The sequence below is a fragment of the Balaenoptera ricei genome, chromosome 1, assembly GCF_028023285.1.
Source record: "Balaenoptera ricei isolate mBalRic1 chromosome 1, mBalRic1.hap2, whole genome shotgun sequence".
Lineage (NCBI taxonomy): Eukaryota > Metazoa > Chordata > Mammalia > Artiodactyla > Balaenopteridae > Balaenoptera > Balaenoptera ricei.
The window spans coordinates 42,998,743-43,018,880 of NC_082639.1; the positions used below are offsets into that span (position 1 = coordinate 42,998,743).

The 20,138-nt window shown below is 36.4% G+C and overlaps 1 protein-coding gene across 3 annotated transcripts in view; it reads right to left on the reverse strand.

Moving 5' to 3' along the window:
* The window catches only part of EPS15 (epidermal growth factor receptor pathway substrate 15), a 164,774-nt gene that overhangs the window by 104,750 nt on the left and 39,886 nt on the right, over positions 1 to 20,138 (reverse strand). For all 3 annotated transcript variants that reach the window (XM_059922320.1, XM_059922319.1, XM_059922321.1), the window contains exons 6-8: positions 18,633 to 18,698; positions 17,346 to 17,471; positions 14,844 to 14,903 (exon numbers count right to left, since the gene is read on the reverse strand). In XM_059922320.1, coding sequence (XP_059778303.1) covers positions 14,844 to 14,903; positions 17,346 to 17,471; positions 18,633 to 18,698 — 252 coding nt within the window. The remainder of the gene's footprint in view (positions 1 to 14,843; positions 14,904 to 17,345; positions 17,472 to 18,632; positions 18,699 to 20,138) is intronic.

Genomic DNA, 20,138 nt, shown 5'->3' on the forward strand with positions numbered 1-20,138 from the left:
GAGAGGCTTGTCTGCTCAGCCGCCGGGGCGGGCGGGGGCTGGGAGCTGAGGCTCGGGCTTCGGTGCTAGCCAGGAGGGAGTCCGGGAAAAAGTCTGCAGCTGCCGAAGAGGCAAGAGACTTTTTCTTGCCTCTTTGTTTCGCGGCGCGCAAGGAGAGGGAATTCAGAGCGCCGCCTAAACGAACTCCAGAGACGGGCGCGAGCCATGGTTATCAGCACGGACCCCAGAGACGGGCAGGAGACGCTAAGGCTGCTGCTGCCGCCACCAAGAAGCCTGTGTGCGAGCACAGGTCACTCTCCACACCGTCCCTCCCGGGAGCCTGTGCAGCTCGCCACGGCCAGGGTCCCGTGATCCAGGGACAACTTCCCCGGGAGAACGCACGGCGCGCCTCAGGCTGCTGCAACGTCACGCAGGCCTCTGCCGCCGCAGGCTCGCCCTGCCTCCGCCGTACCCATCCTTCCCCCCGGCCTGAGTGAGCCAGAGCCCCCGAAGCAGCTGCTCCTTTAACCCAGTTCTGTCTGGGCGGGGAACAGACGCCCTCAGGCGACCTACACACAGAGGCGGGTCCAAATCCAAAGCTGAACCCCGGGAGCTGTACGAACAAAGAAGAGAAAGGGAAATCTCTCCCAGCAGCCTCAGAAGCAGCGGATTAAAGCTCCACAAACAACTTGATGTGCCTGCATCTGTTGAATACCAGAATAGACAACGAATCATCCCAAATTCAAGAGGTGGACTTTGGGAGCAGGATATATTAATTTTTCCCCTTTTCCTTTTTTTGTGAGTGTATATGTGTATGCTTCTGGGTGAGATTTTGTCTGTATAGCTTTGCTTTCACCATTAGTCCCAGGGTTAGGTCCGTCCGTGTTTTTTTTTTTTTTTTTACTTAAAAAATTTTTTTTTCCTAATACATGTTTTCTTAATAATTTTTTCCTTATTTTCTATTTTTAGAAATTAAAAAAAAATTTTAGTAAGTTTTTTCATATTTTTTATTTTAAAAAATGAAAAATTTTTTTTCTTAATAAATTTTTTTCTTAATATTTTTTTCTTATTTTTTACTACAAAAAATTAATAAATCTATTTTTAAAAATTAAAAAAAAATTTTTTTCTGAATACATTTATTCTTAATAATTTTTTTCTTATTTTTTATTATAATACCTTTATTTTATTTTATTTTATCCTCTTTCTTTCTTTCTTTATATTTTTTTCTCCCTTTTATTCTGAGCCGTGTGGATGAAAGGCTCTTGGTGCTCCAGCCAGGCAACAGGGTTGTGCCTCTGAGGTGGGAGAGCCAACTTCAGCACACTGGTCCACAAGAGACTTCCCAGCTCCACGTAATATCAAACGGCAAAAATCTCTCAGAGATCTCCATCTCAACATCAAGACGCAGCTTCACTCAACGACCAGCAAGCTACAGTGCTGGACACCCTATGCCAAACAACTAGCAAGACAGGAACACAGCCCCATCCATTAGCTGAGAGGCTGCCTAAAATCATAATAAGGCCACAGACACCCCAAAACACACCACCAGACGTGGACGTGCCCACCAGAAAGACAAGATCCAACCTCATCCACCAGAACTCAGGCACTAGTCCCCTCCACCAGGAAGCCTACACAACCCACTGAACCAACCTTAGCCACTGGGGACAGATACCAAAAACAACGGGAACTATGAACCTGCAGCCTGTGAAAAGGAGACCCCAAACACAGTAAGATAAGCAAAATGAGAAGACAAAAAACCACACAACAGGTGAAGGAGCAGGGTCAAAACACACCAGACCTAACAAATGAAGAGGAAATAGGCAGTCTACCTGAAAAAGAATTCAGAATAATGATAGTAAAGATGATCCAAAATCTTGGAAATAGAATAGACAAAATGCAAGAAACATTGAACAAGGATGTAGAAGAACTAAAGAGGAACCAAGCAATGATGAAAAACACAATAAATGAAATTAAAAATACTCTAGACGGGATCAGTAGCAGAATAACTGAGGCAGAAGAACGGATAAGTGACCTGGAAGACAGAATGGTGGAATTCACTGCTGCGGAACAGAATAAAGAAAAAAGAATGAAAAGAACTGAGGACAGTCTCAGAGACCTCTGGGACAACATTAAACGCACCAATATTCGAATTATAGGGGTCCCAGAAGAAGAAGAGAAAAAGAAAGGGACTGAGAAAATATTTGAAGAGATTATAGTTGAAAACTTCCCTAACATGGGAAAGGAAATAGTTAATCAAGTCCTGGAAGCACAGAGAGTCCCATACAGGATAAATCCAAGGGGAAACACGCCAAGACACATATTAATCAAACTATCATAAATTAAATATAAAGAAAACATATTAAAAGCAGCAAGGGAAAAACAACAAATAACACACAAGGGAATCCCCATAAGGTTAACATCTGATCTTTCAGCAGAAACTCTGCAAGCCAGAAGCGAGTGGCAGGATATACTTAAAGTCATGAAGGAGAAAAACCTACAACCAAGGTTACTCTACCCAGCAAGGATCTCATTCAGATTTGATGGAGAAATTAAAATCTTTACAGACAAGCAAAGGCAGAGAGAGTTCAGCACCACCAAACCAGCTTTACAACAAATCCTAAAGGAACTTCTCTAGGCAAGAAACACAAGAGAAGGAAAACACCTACAATAACAAACACAAAATATTTAAGAAAATGGGAATAGGAACATACATATCGATAACTACCTTAAATGTAAATGGATTAAATGCTCCCACCAAAAGACACAGACTGGCTGAATGGATACAAAAGCAAGACCCATATATATGCTGTCTACAAGAGACCCACTTCAGACCTAGAGACACATACAGACTGAAAGTGAGGGGATGGAAAAAGATATTCCATGTAAATGGAAATCAAAAGAAAGCTGGAGTAGCAATTCTCATATCAGACAAAATAGACTTTAAAATAAAGACTATTACAAGAGACAAAGAAGGACACTATATAATGATCAAGGGATCGATCCAAGAGGAAGGTATAACAATTGTAAATATTTATGCACCCAACATTGGAGCACCTCAATACATAAGGCAAATGCTAACAGCCATAAAAGCTGAAATCGACAGTAACACAGTCACAGTAGGGGACTTTAACACCCCACTTTCACCAATGGACAGATCATCCAAAATGAAAATAAATAAGGAAACACAAGCTTTAAATGATACATTAAACAAGATGGACTTAATTGATATTTATAGGACATTCCACCCAAAAACAACAGAATACACATTTTTCTCAAGTGCTCATGGAACATTCTCCAGGATAGATCATATCTTGGGTCACAAATCAAGCCTTGGTAAATTTAAGAAAATTGAAATCGTATCAAGTATCTTTTCTGGCCACAACGCTATGAGACTACATATCAATTACAGGAAAAGATCTGTAAAAAATACAAACACATGGAGGCTACACAATACACTACTTAATAACGAAGGGATCACTGAAGAAATCAAAGGGGAAATCAAAAAATACCTAGAAACAAATGACAATGGAGACACAACGACCCAAAACCTATGGGATGCAGCAAAAGCAGTGCTAAGAGGGAAGTTTATAGCAATACAAGCCTACATCAAGAAACAGGAAACATCTCGAATAAACAACCTAACCTTGCACCTCAAGCAATTAGAGAAAGAAGAGCAAAAAAACCCAAAAGCTAGCAGAAGGAAAGAAATCATAAAGATGAGATCAGAAATAAATGAAAAAGAAATGAAGGAAACAATAGCGAAAATCAATGAAACTAAAAGCTGGTTCTTCGAGAAGATAAACAAAATTGATAAACCATTAGCCAGACTCATCAAGAGAAAAAGGGAGAAGACTCAAATCAATAGAATTAGAAATGAAAAAGGAGAAGTAACCACTGACACTGCAGAAATACAAACGATCATGAGAGATTACTACAAGCAACTCTATGCCAATAAAATGGACAACCTGGAAGAAATGGACAGATTCTTAGAAATGCACAACCTACCGAGACTGAACCAGGAAGAAACAGAAAATATGAACAGACCAATCACAAGCACTGAAATTGAAACTGTGATTAAAAACCTTCCAACAAACAAAAGCCCAGGACCACATGGCTTCACAGGCGAATTCTATCAAACATTTAGAGAAGAGCTAACACCTATCCTTCTCAAACTCTTCCAAAATATTGCAGAGGGAGAAACACTCCCCAACTCATTCTACGAGGCCACCATCACCCTGATACCAAAACCAGACAAAGATGTCACAAAGAAAGAAAACTACAGGCCAATATCACTGATGAACATAGATGCAAAAATCCTCAACAAAATACTAGCAAACAGAATCCAACAGCACATTAAAAGGATCATACACCATGATCAAGTGGGGTTTATCCCAGGAATGCAAGGATTCTTCAATATACGCAAATCAATCAACGTGATACATCATATTAACAAATTGAAGGAGAAAAACCATATGATCATCTCAATAGATGCAGAGAAAGCTTTCGACAAAATTCAACACCCATTTATGATAAAAGCCCTGCAGAAAGTAGGCATAGAGGGAACTTTCTTCAACATAATAAAGGCCATATATGACAAACCCACAGCCAACATTGTCCTCAATGGTGAAAAACTGAAACCATTTTCACTAACATCAGGAACAAGACAAGGTTGCCCACTCTCACCACTATTATTCAACATAGTTTTGGAAGTGTTAGCCACAGCAATCAGAGAATACAAAGAAATAAAAGGAATCCAAATCGGAAAAGAAGAAGTAAAGCTGTCACTGTTTGCAGATGACATGATACTATACATAGAGAATCCTAAAACTGCCACCAGAAAACTACTAGAGCTAATCAATGAATTTGGTAAAATAGCAGGATACAAAATTAATGCACAGAAATCTCTTGCATTCCTATGTACTAATGATGAAAAATCTGAAAGTGAAATTAAGAAAACACTCCCGTTTACCATTGCAACAAAAAGAATAAAATATCTAGGAATAAACCTACCTAAGGAGACAAAAGACCTGTATGCAGAAAATTATAAGACACTGATGAAAGAAATTAAAGAGGATACAAATAGATGGAGAGATATACCATGTTCTTGGATTGGAAGAATCAACATTGTGAAAATGACTCTACTACCCAAAGCAATCTACAGATTCAATGCAATCCCTATCAAACTACCACTGGCATTTTTCACAGAACTAGAACAAAAAATTTCACAATTTGTATGGAGACACAAAAGACCCCGAATAGCCAAAGCAATCTTGAGAACGAAAAATGGAGCTGGAGGAATCAGGCTCCCTGACTTCAGACTATATTACAAAGCTACAGTAATCAAGACAGTTTGGTACTGGCACAAAAACAGAAATATAGATCAATGGAACAGGATAGAAAGCCCAGAGATAAACCCACGCACATATGGTCACCTTATTTTTGATAAAGGAGGCAAGCATATACAGTGGAGAAAAGACAGCCTCTTCAATAAGTGGTGCTGGGAAAATTGGACAGGTACATGTAAAAGTATGAAATTAGAACACTCCCTGACACCATACACAAAAATAAACTCAAAATGGATTAAAGACCTAAGTGTAAAGCCAGACACTATCAAACTCTTAGAGGAAAACATAGGCAGAACACTCTATGACATAAATCACAGCAAGATCCTTTTTGACCCAGCTCCTAGAGAAATGGAAATAAAAACACAAATAAACAAATGGGACCTAATGAAACTTAAAAGCTTTTGTACAGCAAAGGAAACCATAAACAAGACCAAAAGACAACCCTCAGAAGGGGAGAAAATCTTTGCAAATGAAGCAACTGACAAAGGATTAATCTCCAAGATTTACAAGCAGCTCATGCAGCTCAATAACAAAAAAACGAACAACCCAATCCAAAAATGGGCAGAAGACCTAAATAGACATTTCTCCAAAGAAGATATACAGATGGCCAACAGACACAGGAAAGAATGCTCAACATCATTAATCATTAGAGAAATGCAAATCAAAACTACAATGAGGTATCATCTCACACCAGTCAGAATGGCCATCATCAAAAATTCTACAAACAATAAATGCTGGAGAGGGTGTGGAGAAAAGGGAACACTCTTGCACTGTTGGTGGGAATGTAAATTGATACAGCAACTATGGAGAACAGTATGGAGGTTCCTTTAAAAACTAAAAATAGAACTACCATATGACCCAGCAATCCCACTACTGGGCATATACCCTGAGAAAACCATCATTCAAAAAGAGTCATGTACCAAAATGTTCATTGCAGCTCTATTTACAATAGCCAGGACATGGAAGCAACCTAAGTGTCCATCATCGGATGAATGGATAAAGAAGATGTGGCACATATATATAATGGAATATTACTCAACCATAAAAAGAAATGAAATTGAGTTATTTGTAATGAGGTGGATGAAGTTAGAGTCTGTCATACAGAGTGAAGTAAGTCAGAAAGAGAAAAACAAATACAGTATGCTAACACATATATATGGAATCTAAGAAAAAAAAAAAAAAAGGTCATGAAGAACCTAGTGGCAAGATGGGAATAAAGACACAGACCTACTAAAGAATGGACTTGAGGATATGGGGAGGGGGAGGGGTAAGATGTGATAGGGTGAGAGAGAGTCGTGGACATATATACACTACCAAATGTAAAATAGATAGCTAGTGGGAAGCAGCCACATAGCACAGGGAGATCAGCTCGGTGCTTTGTGACCGCCTGGGGGGGGTGGGATGGGGAGGGTGGGAGGGAGGGAGATGCGGGAGGGAGGAGATATGGGAACGTGTGTATGTGCGTAGCTGATTCACTTTGTTATAGAGCAGAAACTAACATACCATTGTGAAGCAATTATACTTCAATAAAGATGTTTAAAAAATAAATAAATAAATAAATAAATAAATAAATAAAACCTATCAGATGCAGCAAAGGCAGTTCTATGAGATAAGTCTACAGCAATACAAGCTTACCTCAGGAAACAAGAAAAATCTCAAATAAACAACCTAACCTTACACCTAAAGCAACTAGAGAAATCAGAACAAACAAAACCCAAAGTTAGTAGAAGGAAAGAAATCTTAAAGATCAGAGAAGAAATAAATGAAATAGAGACCAAAAGGAGAAAAAAAAAAAGATCAACAGAACTAAAACCTAGTTCTTTGAAAACATAAACAAAATTGATAAAACTTTAGCCAGACTCATCAAGAAAAAAAGGAACAGGGCACAAATAAATAAAATTAGAAATGAAACAAGACAAATTACAACAGGCAACACAGAAATACAGAGGACCATAAAAGACTATTACAAGCAACTCTATGCCAATAAAATGGACAACCTAGAAGAAATGGACAAATTCTTAGAAAGGTACAATCTCCGAAGACTGAACCAGGAAGAAACAGAAAATATGAACAGACCAAATACAAATACTGAAACTGAATCTGTGATTGAAAAACTCCCAACAAACTAAAGTCCAAGACCAGATAGCTTCATAGGTGAATTCTACCAAAAATTCAAAGAAGAGTTAACACCTATCCTTCTGAAACTATTCGAAAAAATTGCAGAGGAAGGAACACTTCCAAACTCATTCTATGAGACCACCATCACCCTGATACCTAAACCAAACAAAGATACCACAAAGAAAGAAAATTACAGGACTTGCCTTGTGGTCCAGTGGGTAAGACTCCATGCTCCCAATGCAGGGGGCCCAGGTTCGATCCCTGGTCAGGGAACTAGATCCCGCATGCATGCTACAACTAAGAGTTCGCATGCCGCCAACTAAGAAGTCTGCATGCTGCAACTAAGAGTCCGCATGCCACAACTAAGAAGCCTGCATGCTGCAATGAAAATCCCACATGCTGCAACTAAGACCTGGAGCAGCCAAAATAAGAAAGAAAGAAAGAAAGAAAGAAAGAAAGAAAGAAAGAAAGAAAGAAAGAAAGAAAGAAAGAAAGAAAGAAAGAAAGAAAGAAAGAATGAAAGAAAGAAAGAAAGAAAGAAAGAAAATTACAGGCCAATATCACTGATGAACACAAAAATCCTCAACAAAATACTATTAAACCAAATCCAACAATACATTAAAAGGATCATATACCATGATGAAGTGGGATTTATCCCAGGGATGCAAGGATTTTTCAATATACACAAATCAATCGGTGTGATACACCACATTAACAAATGAAGACTAAAAACCATATGAGCAGCTTAATAGATGCCAAAATAGCTTTTGACAAAATTCAACATCCATTTATGATAAAAACTCTCCAGAAAGTGGGCATAGCAGGGACCTACCTCAACATAATAAAGGCCATATATGACAAATTCACAGGCAACATCACACTCAATGGTGAAAAGCTGAAAGCATTTCCTCTAAAATCAGGAAAAAGACAAGGATGTCCAATCTCACCACTGTTATTCAACACAGTTTTGGAAGTCCTAGCCACAGCAATCAGAAAAGAAAAAGAAATAAAAGGAATCCAAATCAGAAAAGAAGCAGTAAAACTGTCACTGTTTGCAGATGACATATCATACATATCATACATTTATCATAGAAAAATCCTAAAGACACTACCAGAAAACTACTACCGCTCATCAGTGAATTCAGTAAAGGTGCAGGATACAAAATGAATACACAGGAATCAATTGCATTTCTGTACACTAACAAAGAGAGGTCAGAAAGAGAAATTAAGGAAACAATTCCATTTACTATTGCATCAAAAAGAATAAAATACTAGGAATAAACCTACTTAAGGAGGCAAAAAACCTGTAATCCAAAAACTGTAAGTATCTGATGAAAGAAATCAAAGATGACACAAATAAATGGAAAGATATACCATGTTCTTGGATTGGAAGAATCAATATTGTTAAAATGACTGTACTACCCAAGGCAATCTACGGATTCAATGCAATCCCTACCAAATCACCAAAGGCATTTTTTACAGAACTAGAACAAAAAAATTTTTTAAATTTATATGGAAATACAAAAGACCCCAAATAGCCAAAGCAATCTTGAGAAAGAAAAACGAAGCTGGAGGAACCAGGCTCCCTGAGTTTAGACTACACAACAAAGCTACAGCAATCAAAACGGTATGGTACTGGCACAAAAACAGAAATATAGATCAATGGAACAGGGTAGAAAGCCCAGAAATAAACCCATACACATAAGGTCAGCTAATCTACAACAAAGGAGGCAAGAATATGCCATGGAGAAAAAACAGGCTCTTCAATAAGTGGTGCTGGGAAACTGGACACCTACAAATAAAAGAATGAAATTAAAACATTCTCAGGACTTCCCTGGTGGTCCAGTGGTAAAGAATCCACCTTCCAAGGCAGGGGACACAGGTTCGATTCTTGGTCGGGGACTAAGATCCCACATGCCGCAGGGCAACTAAGCCCACACACCACAACTACTGAGCTCATGTGCCTCAACAAGAGAGTCTGCATGCTGCAAACTACAGAGCCCACGGACTCTGGAGCCCGCACGCCACTAGAGAGAGAAAACCCACACACCACAACTAGAAAAAACCCCACATGCTGCAACTAGAGAGAAGCCCACACACCACAACTAGAGAGAAGCCCATGTGCTGCAATGAAGACCCGACACAGACATAAATAAATTAATTAAATAAATTTTTTTAAAATCAGAACATTCTCTAACACCATACCATACACAAAAATAAACTCAAAATGGATTAAAGAACTAAATGTAAGACCTGAAACCATAAAACTCCTAGGGGAAAACACAGGCAGAACACTCTGACACAAATCGCAGCAGTATCTTGTTGGATCCGTCTTCTGGAGTAATGGAAATAAAAACAGAAATAAACAAATGGGACCTAATGAAACTTAAAAGCTTTTGCACAGCAAAGGAAACCAGAAACAAAAAGACAACCTATGGAATAAGAGAAAATATTTGCAAACAATGTGACCAACAAGGGATTAATCTCTAAAATATACAAACAGTTCATATAGCTCAATATCAAAAAAAAAACAACCCAATCAGAAAATGAGTAGAAGACATAAATAGACATTTCTCCAAAGAAGACATACAAATGGCCAAAAGGCACATTTAAAGATGCTCAACATCACTAATTATTAGAGAAATGCAAATGAAAACTACAATGAGGTATCACCTCACACTGGGCGTAATGGTCAACAACAAAAAGTCTACAAATAAAAAATGCTGGAGAGGATGTGGAGAAAAAAGAACCCTCCTTCACTGTTTGTGGAAATGTAAACTGGTACAGCCATTACAGAGAACAGTATGGAGGTTCCTTAAAAACTAAAAATAAAGCTACCATATGATCTTACAATCCCACTACTGGGCACATATCTGGAGAAAAACATAATTTGAAAAGATGAGTGCACCCCAATGTTCACTGCAGCACTATTTAAAATAGCCAAGACATGGAAGCAACCTAAGTGTCTATTGACATGAATGGATAAGGAAGATGTGGTGTACAGTGGAATATTATTCAGCCATAAAAAAGAATGAAATAATACCATTTGCAGTGACACAGATGGACCTAGAGATTATCATACTAAGTGAAGTAAGTTAGACAAATATCATACGATATCACTTATATCTGGAATCTAAACAAATGATACAAATGAACTTATTTACAAAACAGAAACAGACTCACAGACATAGAAAACAAACTTATGGTTACCAAAGGTGGAGGTATAAATTAGGAGTTTGGGATTAAAATATATGTATTACTATATATAAAATAGATAACCAACAAGGACCTACTGTATAGCATAGGGAACTATATTCAATATCTTGTAATAACCTATAATGGAAGAGAATGTTGAAAAAGAATATATATATTTATATATATATATGTATAACTGAATCACATTGCTGTACACCTGAAACTAACACAACATTGTAAATCAACTAGATTTCAATAAAAAATTCTTTTTTAATATTTATTTATTTATTTGGCTGCGCCAAGTCTTAGTTGCAGCCCGTGGGATCTTCGTTGCCAGTGTGGGACCTCCGTTGCGGCATGCGGGATCTTTAGTTGTGGCATGTGGGATCTTTAGTTGCGGCATGCAAACTCTTAGTTGAGGCATGCGAACTCTTACTTGTGGCATGTGGGATCTAGTTCCCTGACCAGGGATCGAACTCAGGCCCCCTGCATTGGGAGCATGGAATCTTAGCCACTGGACCACCAGGGAAATCCCTCAATAAAAATTTTTTTAAAAATATAATAAACACAGAGCAGATACTGGATCTTTAAAACAAACATAAAGCACCATTTTATCTAAAGGAAAATGGGGGGACTTCCCTGGTGGTCCAGTGCTTAAGACTCCATGCTCACAATGCAGGGGGCTCAATTCCTGGTCACATGCCGCAACGAAGTTCGCATGCCGCAACTAAAGATCCCACATGTCACAACTAAAAAGATCCCGCATGCCGCAACTAAGAGCCCATGTGCCACAACTAAAGATCCCACGTGCCGCAACAAAGACCACACATGCAGCAATGAAGATCCCGTGTGCCACAACTAAGACCCAGCACAGCCAAATAAATAAATAAATATTAAAAGAAAATGGGTAAGAGGACTTCCCTGGTGGTCCAGTAGTTAAGAATCCACCTGCCAACGCAGGGGACGCAGGTTCAATCCCACTAAGATCCCACATGCCGTGGGACAACTAAGCTCACATGCCACGACAACTAATCCCATGAGCTCTAGAGCTCATGTGCCACAACTAGAGAGCCCACATGCCACAACTACTGAGCCTGCGCGCTCTGGCGCCTGCGTGCCGCAACTAGAGAGCCCGTGCGTCACAACTAGAGAGCCCATGAGTGCAACTGCTGAGCCCACGTGCCACAATTAGAGAGAAGTCCATGTACTGGAACAAAGAGCCCGCGCGCCACAATGAAGGACTCCGTATGCCACAACGAAAGACTCCGCATGCCACAATGAAGATCCCGCACGCTGAAACTAAGACCCCACAAGCCAAATAAATAAATAAATTTTTTTTTAAATGGGTAAGAATTTTAGAGTTAAATCTTAAGCATAAATACTCTCATGTTCAATAGTTTTGATTAATTAGTAAAATAATACATAACAAGAAAGGAAAAAATACTGTTATACTTCAACAAACCAAAAATTGACAAAGTATAAATTGTCATAATCCAAAAGAACTGATCATATGAATAAGTACATTATCTTTACTTATTTAGGAACATAATTTAAAATGTTTATAGAGTTTAGTTATTCTACTGTTGCAAAAGCATTTAAAAATTACTTCAATTTTCAAAGAAACCCTTAAAATTCAGTTTTTAAAAATACTGATGCTTATAAATAAAGATCAATGACTTGCAGGCTCAGTTACATTGGCTATGTTGTAGTAATTATAACTTTTTAAAATAGCGTGGACTATATTGCCTCAGCCACGAAAGTAAAAAGATGGAAAAAGATTTATCAGGCAAATTCTACCAGAAGAATGCTAGTGAGACTATTAATACTGACAAAAGGAAATTAAATTAAAATTGACAAAGGAAATCCTAGAACCAAAAGAATTAAATTAACTGAGTAAAATCTAGAATTTTAGTTACAAAAAATGTTCTAAAATCTTCTGGGGTTGGGAGGCAAAGGAGAAAGAAGTGAAAATAATCTAAATGTCTTATTTTACTTGAATGAGGGCTAACAATTTTTTTTTCAAATACTGGAGCAGTAAGTATGGTAAGTACAAGGAAGGGTGTATTAACCATTAATGGAATAGACATTATAACAGAATTTCCAAATTAATTAGAGGGGGGAAATGAATGAATCACAACTTGATAACTAGCAACAATAAGGAAGAGGAAAAAAGAGAAAATAATAATGTAAAATAAATAGGATCTGGTAGGGGGAATAAAATCAATACACAGCTCATTATCTTAAAAGACAAAAACTGTCAAATTAGGTAAAAAATTAAAATCAGCAGTGACATTTTTAAGAGATACATTTTAAGCATAAGAAATATCAAGTAATCCAAATAAAAAGAGAGCAGAAGCAGTATTAATATCACACAAGCTGGAATTCAAAATTAAAGGCACTAAGCAGGATAAAGTTGGAAAAAATTTCTGAGGAACGCACATAGAAGGAAATCAAACGTGGCAAAATGGTTAAAATTAGTAAATCTAGGAGAAGGTATATGGATGTTCATTAATTTTTAAAGTAGTAATTTCCTACAAATGTGTGTTTATTCTTAAATTATTCTTTTAATGAAAATTTACTTTCATTACAAAAAAAAAAGTTGCCTAGGAGAAGGCTTCAGGGCATAAGATAAACTGTGTTTACTCACTTACCTTAGGAAATACTACTGTTTTATCAAATGAAGATAATGCTATTGGCTACCTAGCTTAACTATGCTTATACAAATGCTCCTTTGAAATTTTTAATTTTTGTCTTTATAAGGAAAAAAATTTCTATTTCTGTATATATTTTTTCAAATGTGATAAAATGTGCTCTGCCTATTTTGTTTCGCTCCTAGGATATAAACAGAATAAAATTTATGAAAGGGCCAAAAAAAGAAAAGTAAGGACAAAGAGAAACTGAAGTGTAGTCAATAAAATCAGTAAAATGGATTTACAGAAGTCTAATATCTTCTGAACAGAAATGTTGACATATCCAGGAAACACATGTAAAAACAGGTTGCAACCTTGGCAAAAAAGAAAACCTTAACAAAATTTTAAAGACCACATTCACCAGCCAAAATCTAATCAAGCTGAAAGTATATACAAAGGTAACAAAAATCAAACAAACTTAACTACTTTGAAATTAAAAAGCATATTCCTAAGTAGATGACCAAGGAAAATTTAAAAATTATCTAAAAAGGAGTGAAAAGAACACTTTGTACCAATATCTATGGAATCCAGCTAAATCTGTATTTAGAGGAAAATACGTCCTTTAAATGTTTTCAATATTAAAGATGATAAAAAACAAAGGGACTTAGTACTTATCTTCAGAAATGTATTAAAAAGTAAATCAAAACAAACTGGAAAGAAGGAATTGAAATAAAAGTGGAAAAGAATGAAATAGAAAGTCAAAACATAATAGAAAAGATAAATAAATCCAAAAGATGGCTCTTTTAAAAGATAAATAGGCCAGAAAAAATCCAATTAAACAAAGAATGAGAAGAAGCAAAAATACATAAGATTTGGAAACAGAAAGGAACCCAACCATAAACCCAGAAGAGATTAAAGAATAGTGCAAATCTGTGGCAAATCTGAAAGTCAAAGAAATGGACAATTTCTTAGCAAAATAGAGAAAATTTGAAAATATTAATTTCCAAATAAGAGATTCAAGGGGGGGATGAGAGATTTACCATTCATGAGTTCACAGCAGAGTTTTATCTAACCTTTAAGGAAGCCATGAAAACAACTCTATGCGGAATTAACTAACCAGTTACTAAGGATAACATGTCTTCAGATAAGATGTCAAAACTTTCTCTGCCTTCATAAATGACGTGAAACTATTATGTTATTCATCTTTTCCTTTAATCAAATAAATGTGAAAATTCAGGGATATATTTAAAGTAAAGTCATTCCACAGCAGAAGTAGGTACTGAGATGCCTGGTCACGTTGGGATTCAAAAGATTATACTCAGCATCTTTAGAGTACATTATCCAAAGCATGTATTCTTATGTACCTTAAAGTCAAATAAAATGAAGATGGCAAAAACATTCATTATCCATTTGTTTAATAATATCTATTGACTACCTATAAATTCTAGGTAAATACAGTCATACAATCAATTTTAAGAGAAATGTAGTTTACCTCTAAACATAAACAAAAAGGGGAAATTTTCACTTGAGAAAACCATTAAGATGTTTAAGATTTCAAAAGCATTATGTTACTTACAACCGCAAACTCATCTCTGTCAAGCATTCCATCATGGTCAATATCACTCAACTCCCAAACCTTAAAAAGAAAAGAATTAGGAAAGATTAACATTCTGTCATTTCACGTGCTAACTGTATACATCCAATACCTAAATGGAGGAAAAAGTTTTGCCTAAACATTATAACATCTATTTCTCTGAGAAATTTCAATTATGCTGACCATTTTATTAAATCACTATTATATGCTATATTAACATTATTGTAAAAAGAAATAATAATTCTTAATACCAAGTATTTTTAAACAGAAATTCCTTTGCAAATTTTTAAAGAAAATATTTTGTTCCTCTCAAGTAAGAAAACAATTATGTAACACAGTACTTTAAACAACTATAATGCTTTTTCAAAAACAACATCTCAGTTAATTCATGCAACAACTCCATGTGGTACTATAAAACCTGTTTTAGACCTGAGACTACATGACTTATCTAGGATCATGCAACTATTATTACGTAACAGAATCAGTTTTCAATGTGAAGACTTCCAACCAAGTCCATTATTGTTTTCCCTATAATACAGAATCTCTAATCATCTGAAATAAGTGTCCAATGAACACTGTATTATTAATCATTAGCCAACTAATGTCCAGGGCATACAAAATAAATATAAAATCTAAAAGGCCCTGGTATATTTGGTCTAACTCTAGAGTAGAATCCATAGCTTTAGACCAGCTATAAACTATGTTAAATCCTTGAAATGAAGGTATTTAAGATATTCAACAAAATTTTACTTGGGACAGTAAGAGAAGGTATACTGGTAAGAGACAGGAGTGAAAACAAGCCAGTGCCTGGTCACTGAATGCCTTGGAGTTTAGACTTTTTCCTAAATGCAATGGGAAGCCACCTAAGAGGGTAACTTTTAAGTAAAAAATAACAAGATTATATTTATAGTTTAGAAATCTCACACAGATCACACAATAGAAAAATAATTAATGAAAAACAATATTAGAAAATAGCTTTTAAATTAATATTTATTATATTTATTGAGCACCTAAACTATACAACACTGATCCAGTAGTACTGGTGTTGTGGTGGCGAGTCATTATCATCATGATCATGGCAGCTAGCGTTCAAAGAGTATGTACCAAGCACTGTGCTAGGTACTTTATATATACATTATCACATTTAATTTGTATAACCCTACAAACTGGGAGCCATGCTAATTTTAAAGATTAGAAAACTGAGACATGGTTTTCTAATGATTTGCCCAAGGTCATACAGTTAAGAAATGGTGTAACCAGGATTTGACCCCATGTAGTCTGACTAAGCAAGGAATTAAAGAAAGGACTAGAGGTTTAATGAGAGTAGATAAGGTTTGAAATATAAAGAGGGGTATTGAGAAATCACGATGGAAACAGCACAAGAGTGGCTGCAGTATGGAAAACCCAGCTGAAGATCATGAAATTATGATGATACCAATCTTACTAGACTTTCTCAGTAGTCTGAATGCAACCAGAGAGAAGGCAGATAATTAGCTTCATGCAAGGTTGGATTTTCACCAGGCAGGAGAAAAGTTAGAAAACATGGCAAAGGAAGCTAAGGATACTGACATTAAACAGTGGACCAAAAAAATCCAAGACAGATGACGAAAACAGTAAATTCAAAAGATGGGGAAAATAAAAGAGTCTGATTTAAAGGTCTTGATGAGGTCGGGCTTCCTGGTGGCGCAGTGGTTAAGAATCCACCTGCCAATGCAGGGGACACAGGTTCGAGCCCTGGTCCTGGAAGATCCCACATGCCACAGAGCAACTAAGCCTGTGCGCCACAACTACAGAGCCTGCGCTCTAGAGCCCTTGAGCCACAACTACTGAGCTCGTGTGCTGCAACTACTGAAGCCCGCGTGCCTAGAGCCCATGCTCCACAACAAGAAAAGCCACCGCAATGAGAAGCCCGTGCACTGCAACGAAGAGTAGACCCCGCTCACCACAACTAGAGAAAGCTCGCAAGCAGCAGCGAAGACCCAACGCACCCAAAAATAAATAAATAAATAATTTTTTAAATTAATAAAAATAAATAAATAAAGGTCTTGATGAGGTCAAAGAATTAGTCTTGCAAGTATCTAGCAAAGAAATCTAGAAAGACAAGAAGTTCTCTTCAGAGAGTAGAATTTATGATTTCAGAGATGAAACTATTGCTTTAACCAGGCTGTATGATACAGCCACAGAGTAAATGGTAGATGCAGTGATGGTCTCTGGAAATTAAATCAAGGAATTCGGAGGTCAGAGCATACAGCTCAAAGAAAAAAGGACCTACCTAAAAGGATTATATATAGCTAATTTCAAACACTCATATGTTAGAGGGAATAACCAAAGAAAGAAAGAAATTGGCAGTAATTTTATATATTAAGTCAAAACACAAAAAATTCTATAATACAACTTCAAAATAAGATCTATGTAGTTTTAAGTGTTCCTGGTAGATAAAAAATTAAAACACATAAAAGTTACATTTAGAATTTAATATCTTACTCTTCCAAGAATATCCACAGGTAACTTAGAGTTGAGCAACACTGGTTTCACTTTGTCACCAGACAGAAATCCATTCACTGGGCTTAAACTATCAAAAATTGCATCATATTTGGCCTTATCTTCAGACTATAATACAAAAAAGATCCAAGTCAAATAATGGTGAAAGGAATTTAATTGCAGTTTTAAAAATCGAGTCCTCAAAGAATAGACAACATTTTTAAAACTATCATTTAAAAAACATTTTTCACTTTCATCAAAATATATTACAGTAAATAATCATTTAAAAGTTACTCCACTCAAAAGTCTAGAATCCCCTCCATCCCTTTTGTAGCTGGAATACTATCTTTGCCTTTCTACTGTTAGGTTAAAATCAAAAGATTTTAGTGATCAAAGGGCTTTGAGAAGAGCATCTAGTCCAACCCCCTCACTCAAACAGATCCAAAGCAAAACAGTAACTTTTGTAAGAACACACAGCTAGTTAGTGACATTCTATGACTTTCTAAACATGGTATTTAGTTACATTTCAAACTCAAACAAATTAAAAAAAAAAAAAAAAAGGAAATCATTGCCACAGAAATAGACATCAAGTTTCCCCCATTTTTCCCAAAGCAAGATTTCTTTTTATCAATAACAAGGTATTTTCTAAAATCCCAGAAAGTTATTTGTATAACATAAAAAGCTATTGTTCATGATTTTCCAAGTCAAGGCCAGATCCTTACACTTTTTAAAGTTAATAGCATACAAGCATACACAGGCATACAAACGAAAATGGTTTTCTGATAAAACTGTACACATCTATTACAGGTTATTTGATCTGTTATATTCTATTTTAAAATTATGATTTTTAAAATTTGATAAGATAGCTATAACCATTTTGGTGCCTCCAAATAACTGTAATGCAAAATACCCATTTTAGAAAAAGATTTCATAAAGAAGTGTTTTAGAGCCATAAAGAGAATATCTAGTTAAGTAGAACTTTTCGAACAAGAAATAGTACCAGTGGGGTAAACTACCTATTCATCAAATATTTTAGTTAATACAAGATTATGAGATCACCATTTTTAGTTTACACTATAACAGAAACGAGATTAAGCCAATACTAACTGTCGTAAAATGACTGACAGAGCTGTAACATCCCTCAAGCAATTTCTAGTACCAGTATTTCCTCCACAGTAAAAAATGAAAGTCTAATGCCGACTGCAATATATTTTGGAAGTAGGGGGAAAGGATTATGTAGGTAGGAAGTAAAGTGAAGTAAAAGAGAGAACAGTTACAAAGTTTACTTACTTTTACAGCCCATGGGAGCTCAGCTGCAGAAGTTCTGCTGATTAGCAAAGGACTACTGGTATCATGCTAAAAAGGAAAATATAGCACATGAAGGGCTGAAATCCTCACATCAATAAACAATGAAGAGAAAATAATCTCTGGATTTAAAAATACTCAGACAAAATGTTGGATCTCAATGCACAAAGGACACTATTATACATTAACTCTATTAGACCTTCATCTGAGTACAAATGAAACAAAAACTGAGTAAGCTGAGTTAGTGGAGCTAACTAAATGACTGTGGAGCACTAACTAAAACATGTTAAGTCTTATAGAAGAAATCCTATTACAACTGAAATCAAGATAAAGATATCTGAATGTAACAAAAATATTTATGGCCCTGTTAACTGATCACTTTTTCCCTACACTATTTAAGGAAAGCTGACTGGAACAAGAACTCAACTTAAGATTTCTAAGTTACAAGTACATGAATCTATCAACACCATGTCCGAGTTATTATTTTTATTTGCTTGTAGAGACAGATGAGTATGTTTGAAAATTTTTTATAATAGTATATAGTTAGGCAACAAATCCCTAAATTCACCCTCTGACTCCACAACTAAACTTCAAAGTACAGAAATTCTCAAAACTGAAGTTAAATTCATAATACTCAGACCAAATACTAAAATACTGAATTTAAAAACAAGCAAGAAGGGGGGCTTCCCTGGTGGCGCAGTGGTTGAGAATCTGCCTGCCAATGCAGGGGACACGGGTTCGAGCCCTGGTCTGGGAAGATCCCACATGCTGCGAAGCAGCTAGGCCCGTGAGCCACAACTACTGAGCCTGCACGTCTGGAGCCTGTGCTCCGCAACAAGAGAGGCCGCGATAGTGAGAGGCCCACGCGCCGCGATGAAGAATGGCCCCCGCTCACCTCAATTAGAGAAAGCCCTCGCACAGAAACGAAGACCCAACACAGCCAAAAATAAATAAATAAATAATTAATTAAAAAAAAAAAAAACCAAGCAAGAAGAGCCATGAAACTTCTGAAGAAAAGGAGTAGGGTGGGGAGGACTAGCCCTATCAGATATAAATTACCAAATATGATGATTGAAACAATGTGAGATGAGCATATGGATAAACAGATCAATGGGTATGAACAGAAAAAATCCAGAAAAAAACCAAAATACATATGAGAATTCAGCACATGATTGAGGCGGCATTTCTAATCGGTATGGAAAAGATTGATTATTCAATAAACTGTATTAAGTCTAAAAGGTAGCCATCTTGAAGAAACATAAATTTGAATCCATACACATACCTTACATCAGGACTAATGTAAATGTGAACAAAGAAACCATTAAAAAACTTAAATCCTAATAATTAATTTACATTAAAAACAATGACTTCTTTATGGAAAAAAAAAATCACCACAAAGTCAAAAGACAAATGGCAAACTGGGAAAAAATATTTGCAACTCATACAGACAAAGGACTGCTTCCCTAATATATAAAAAGCCTCTAGAATTCA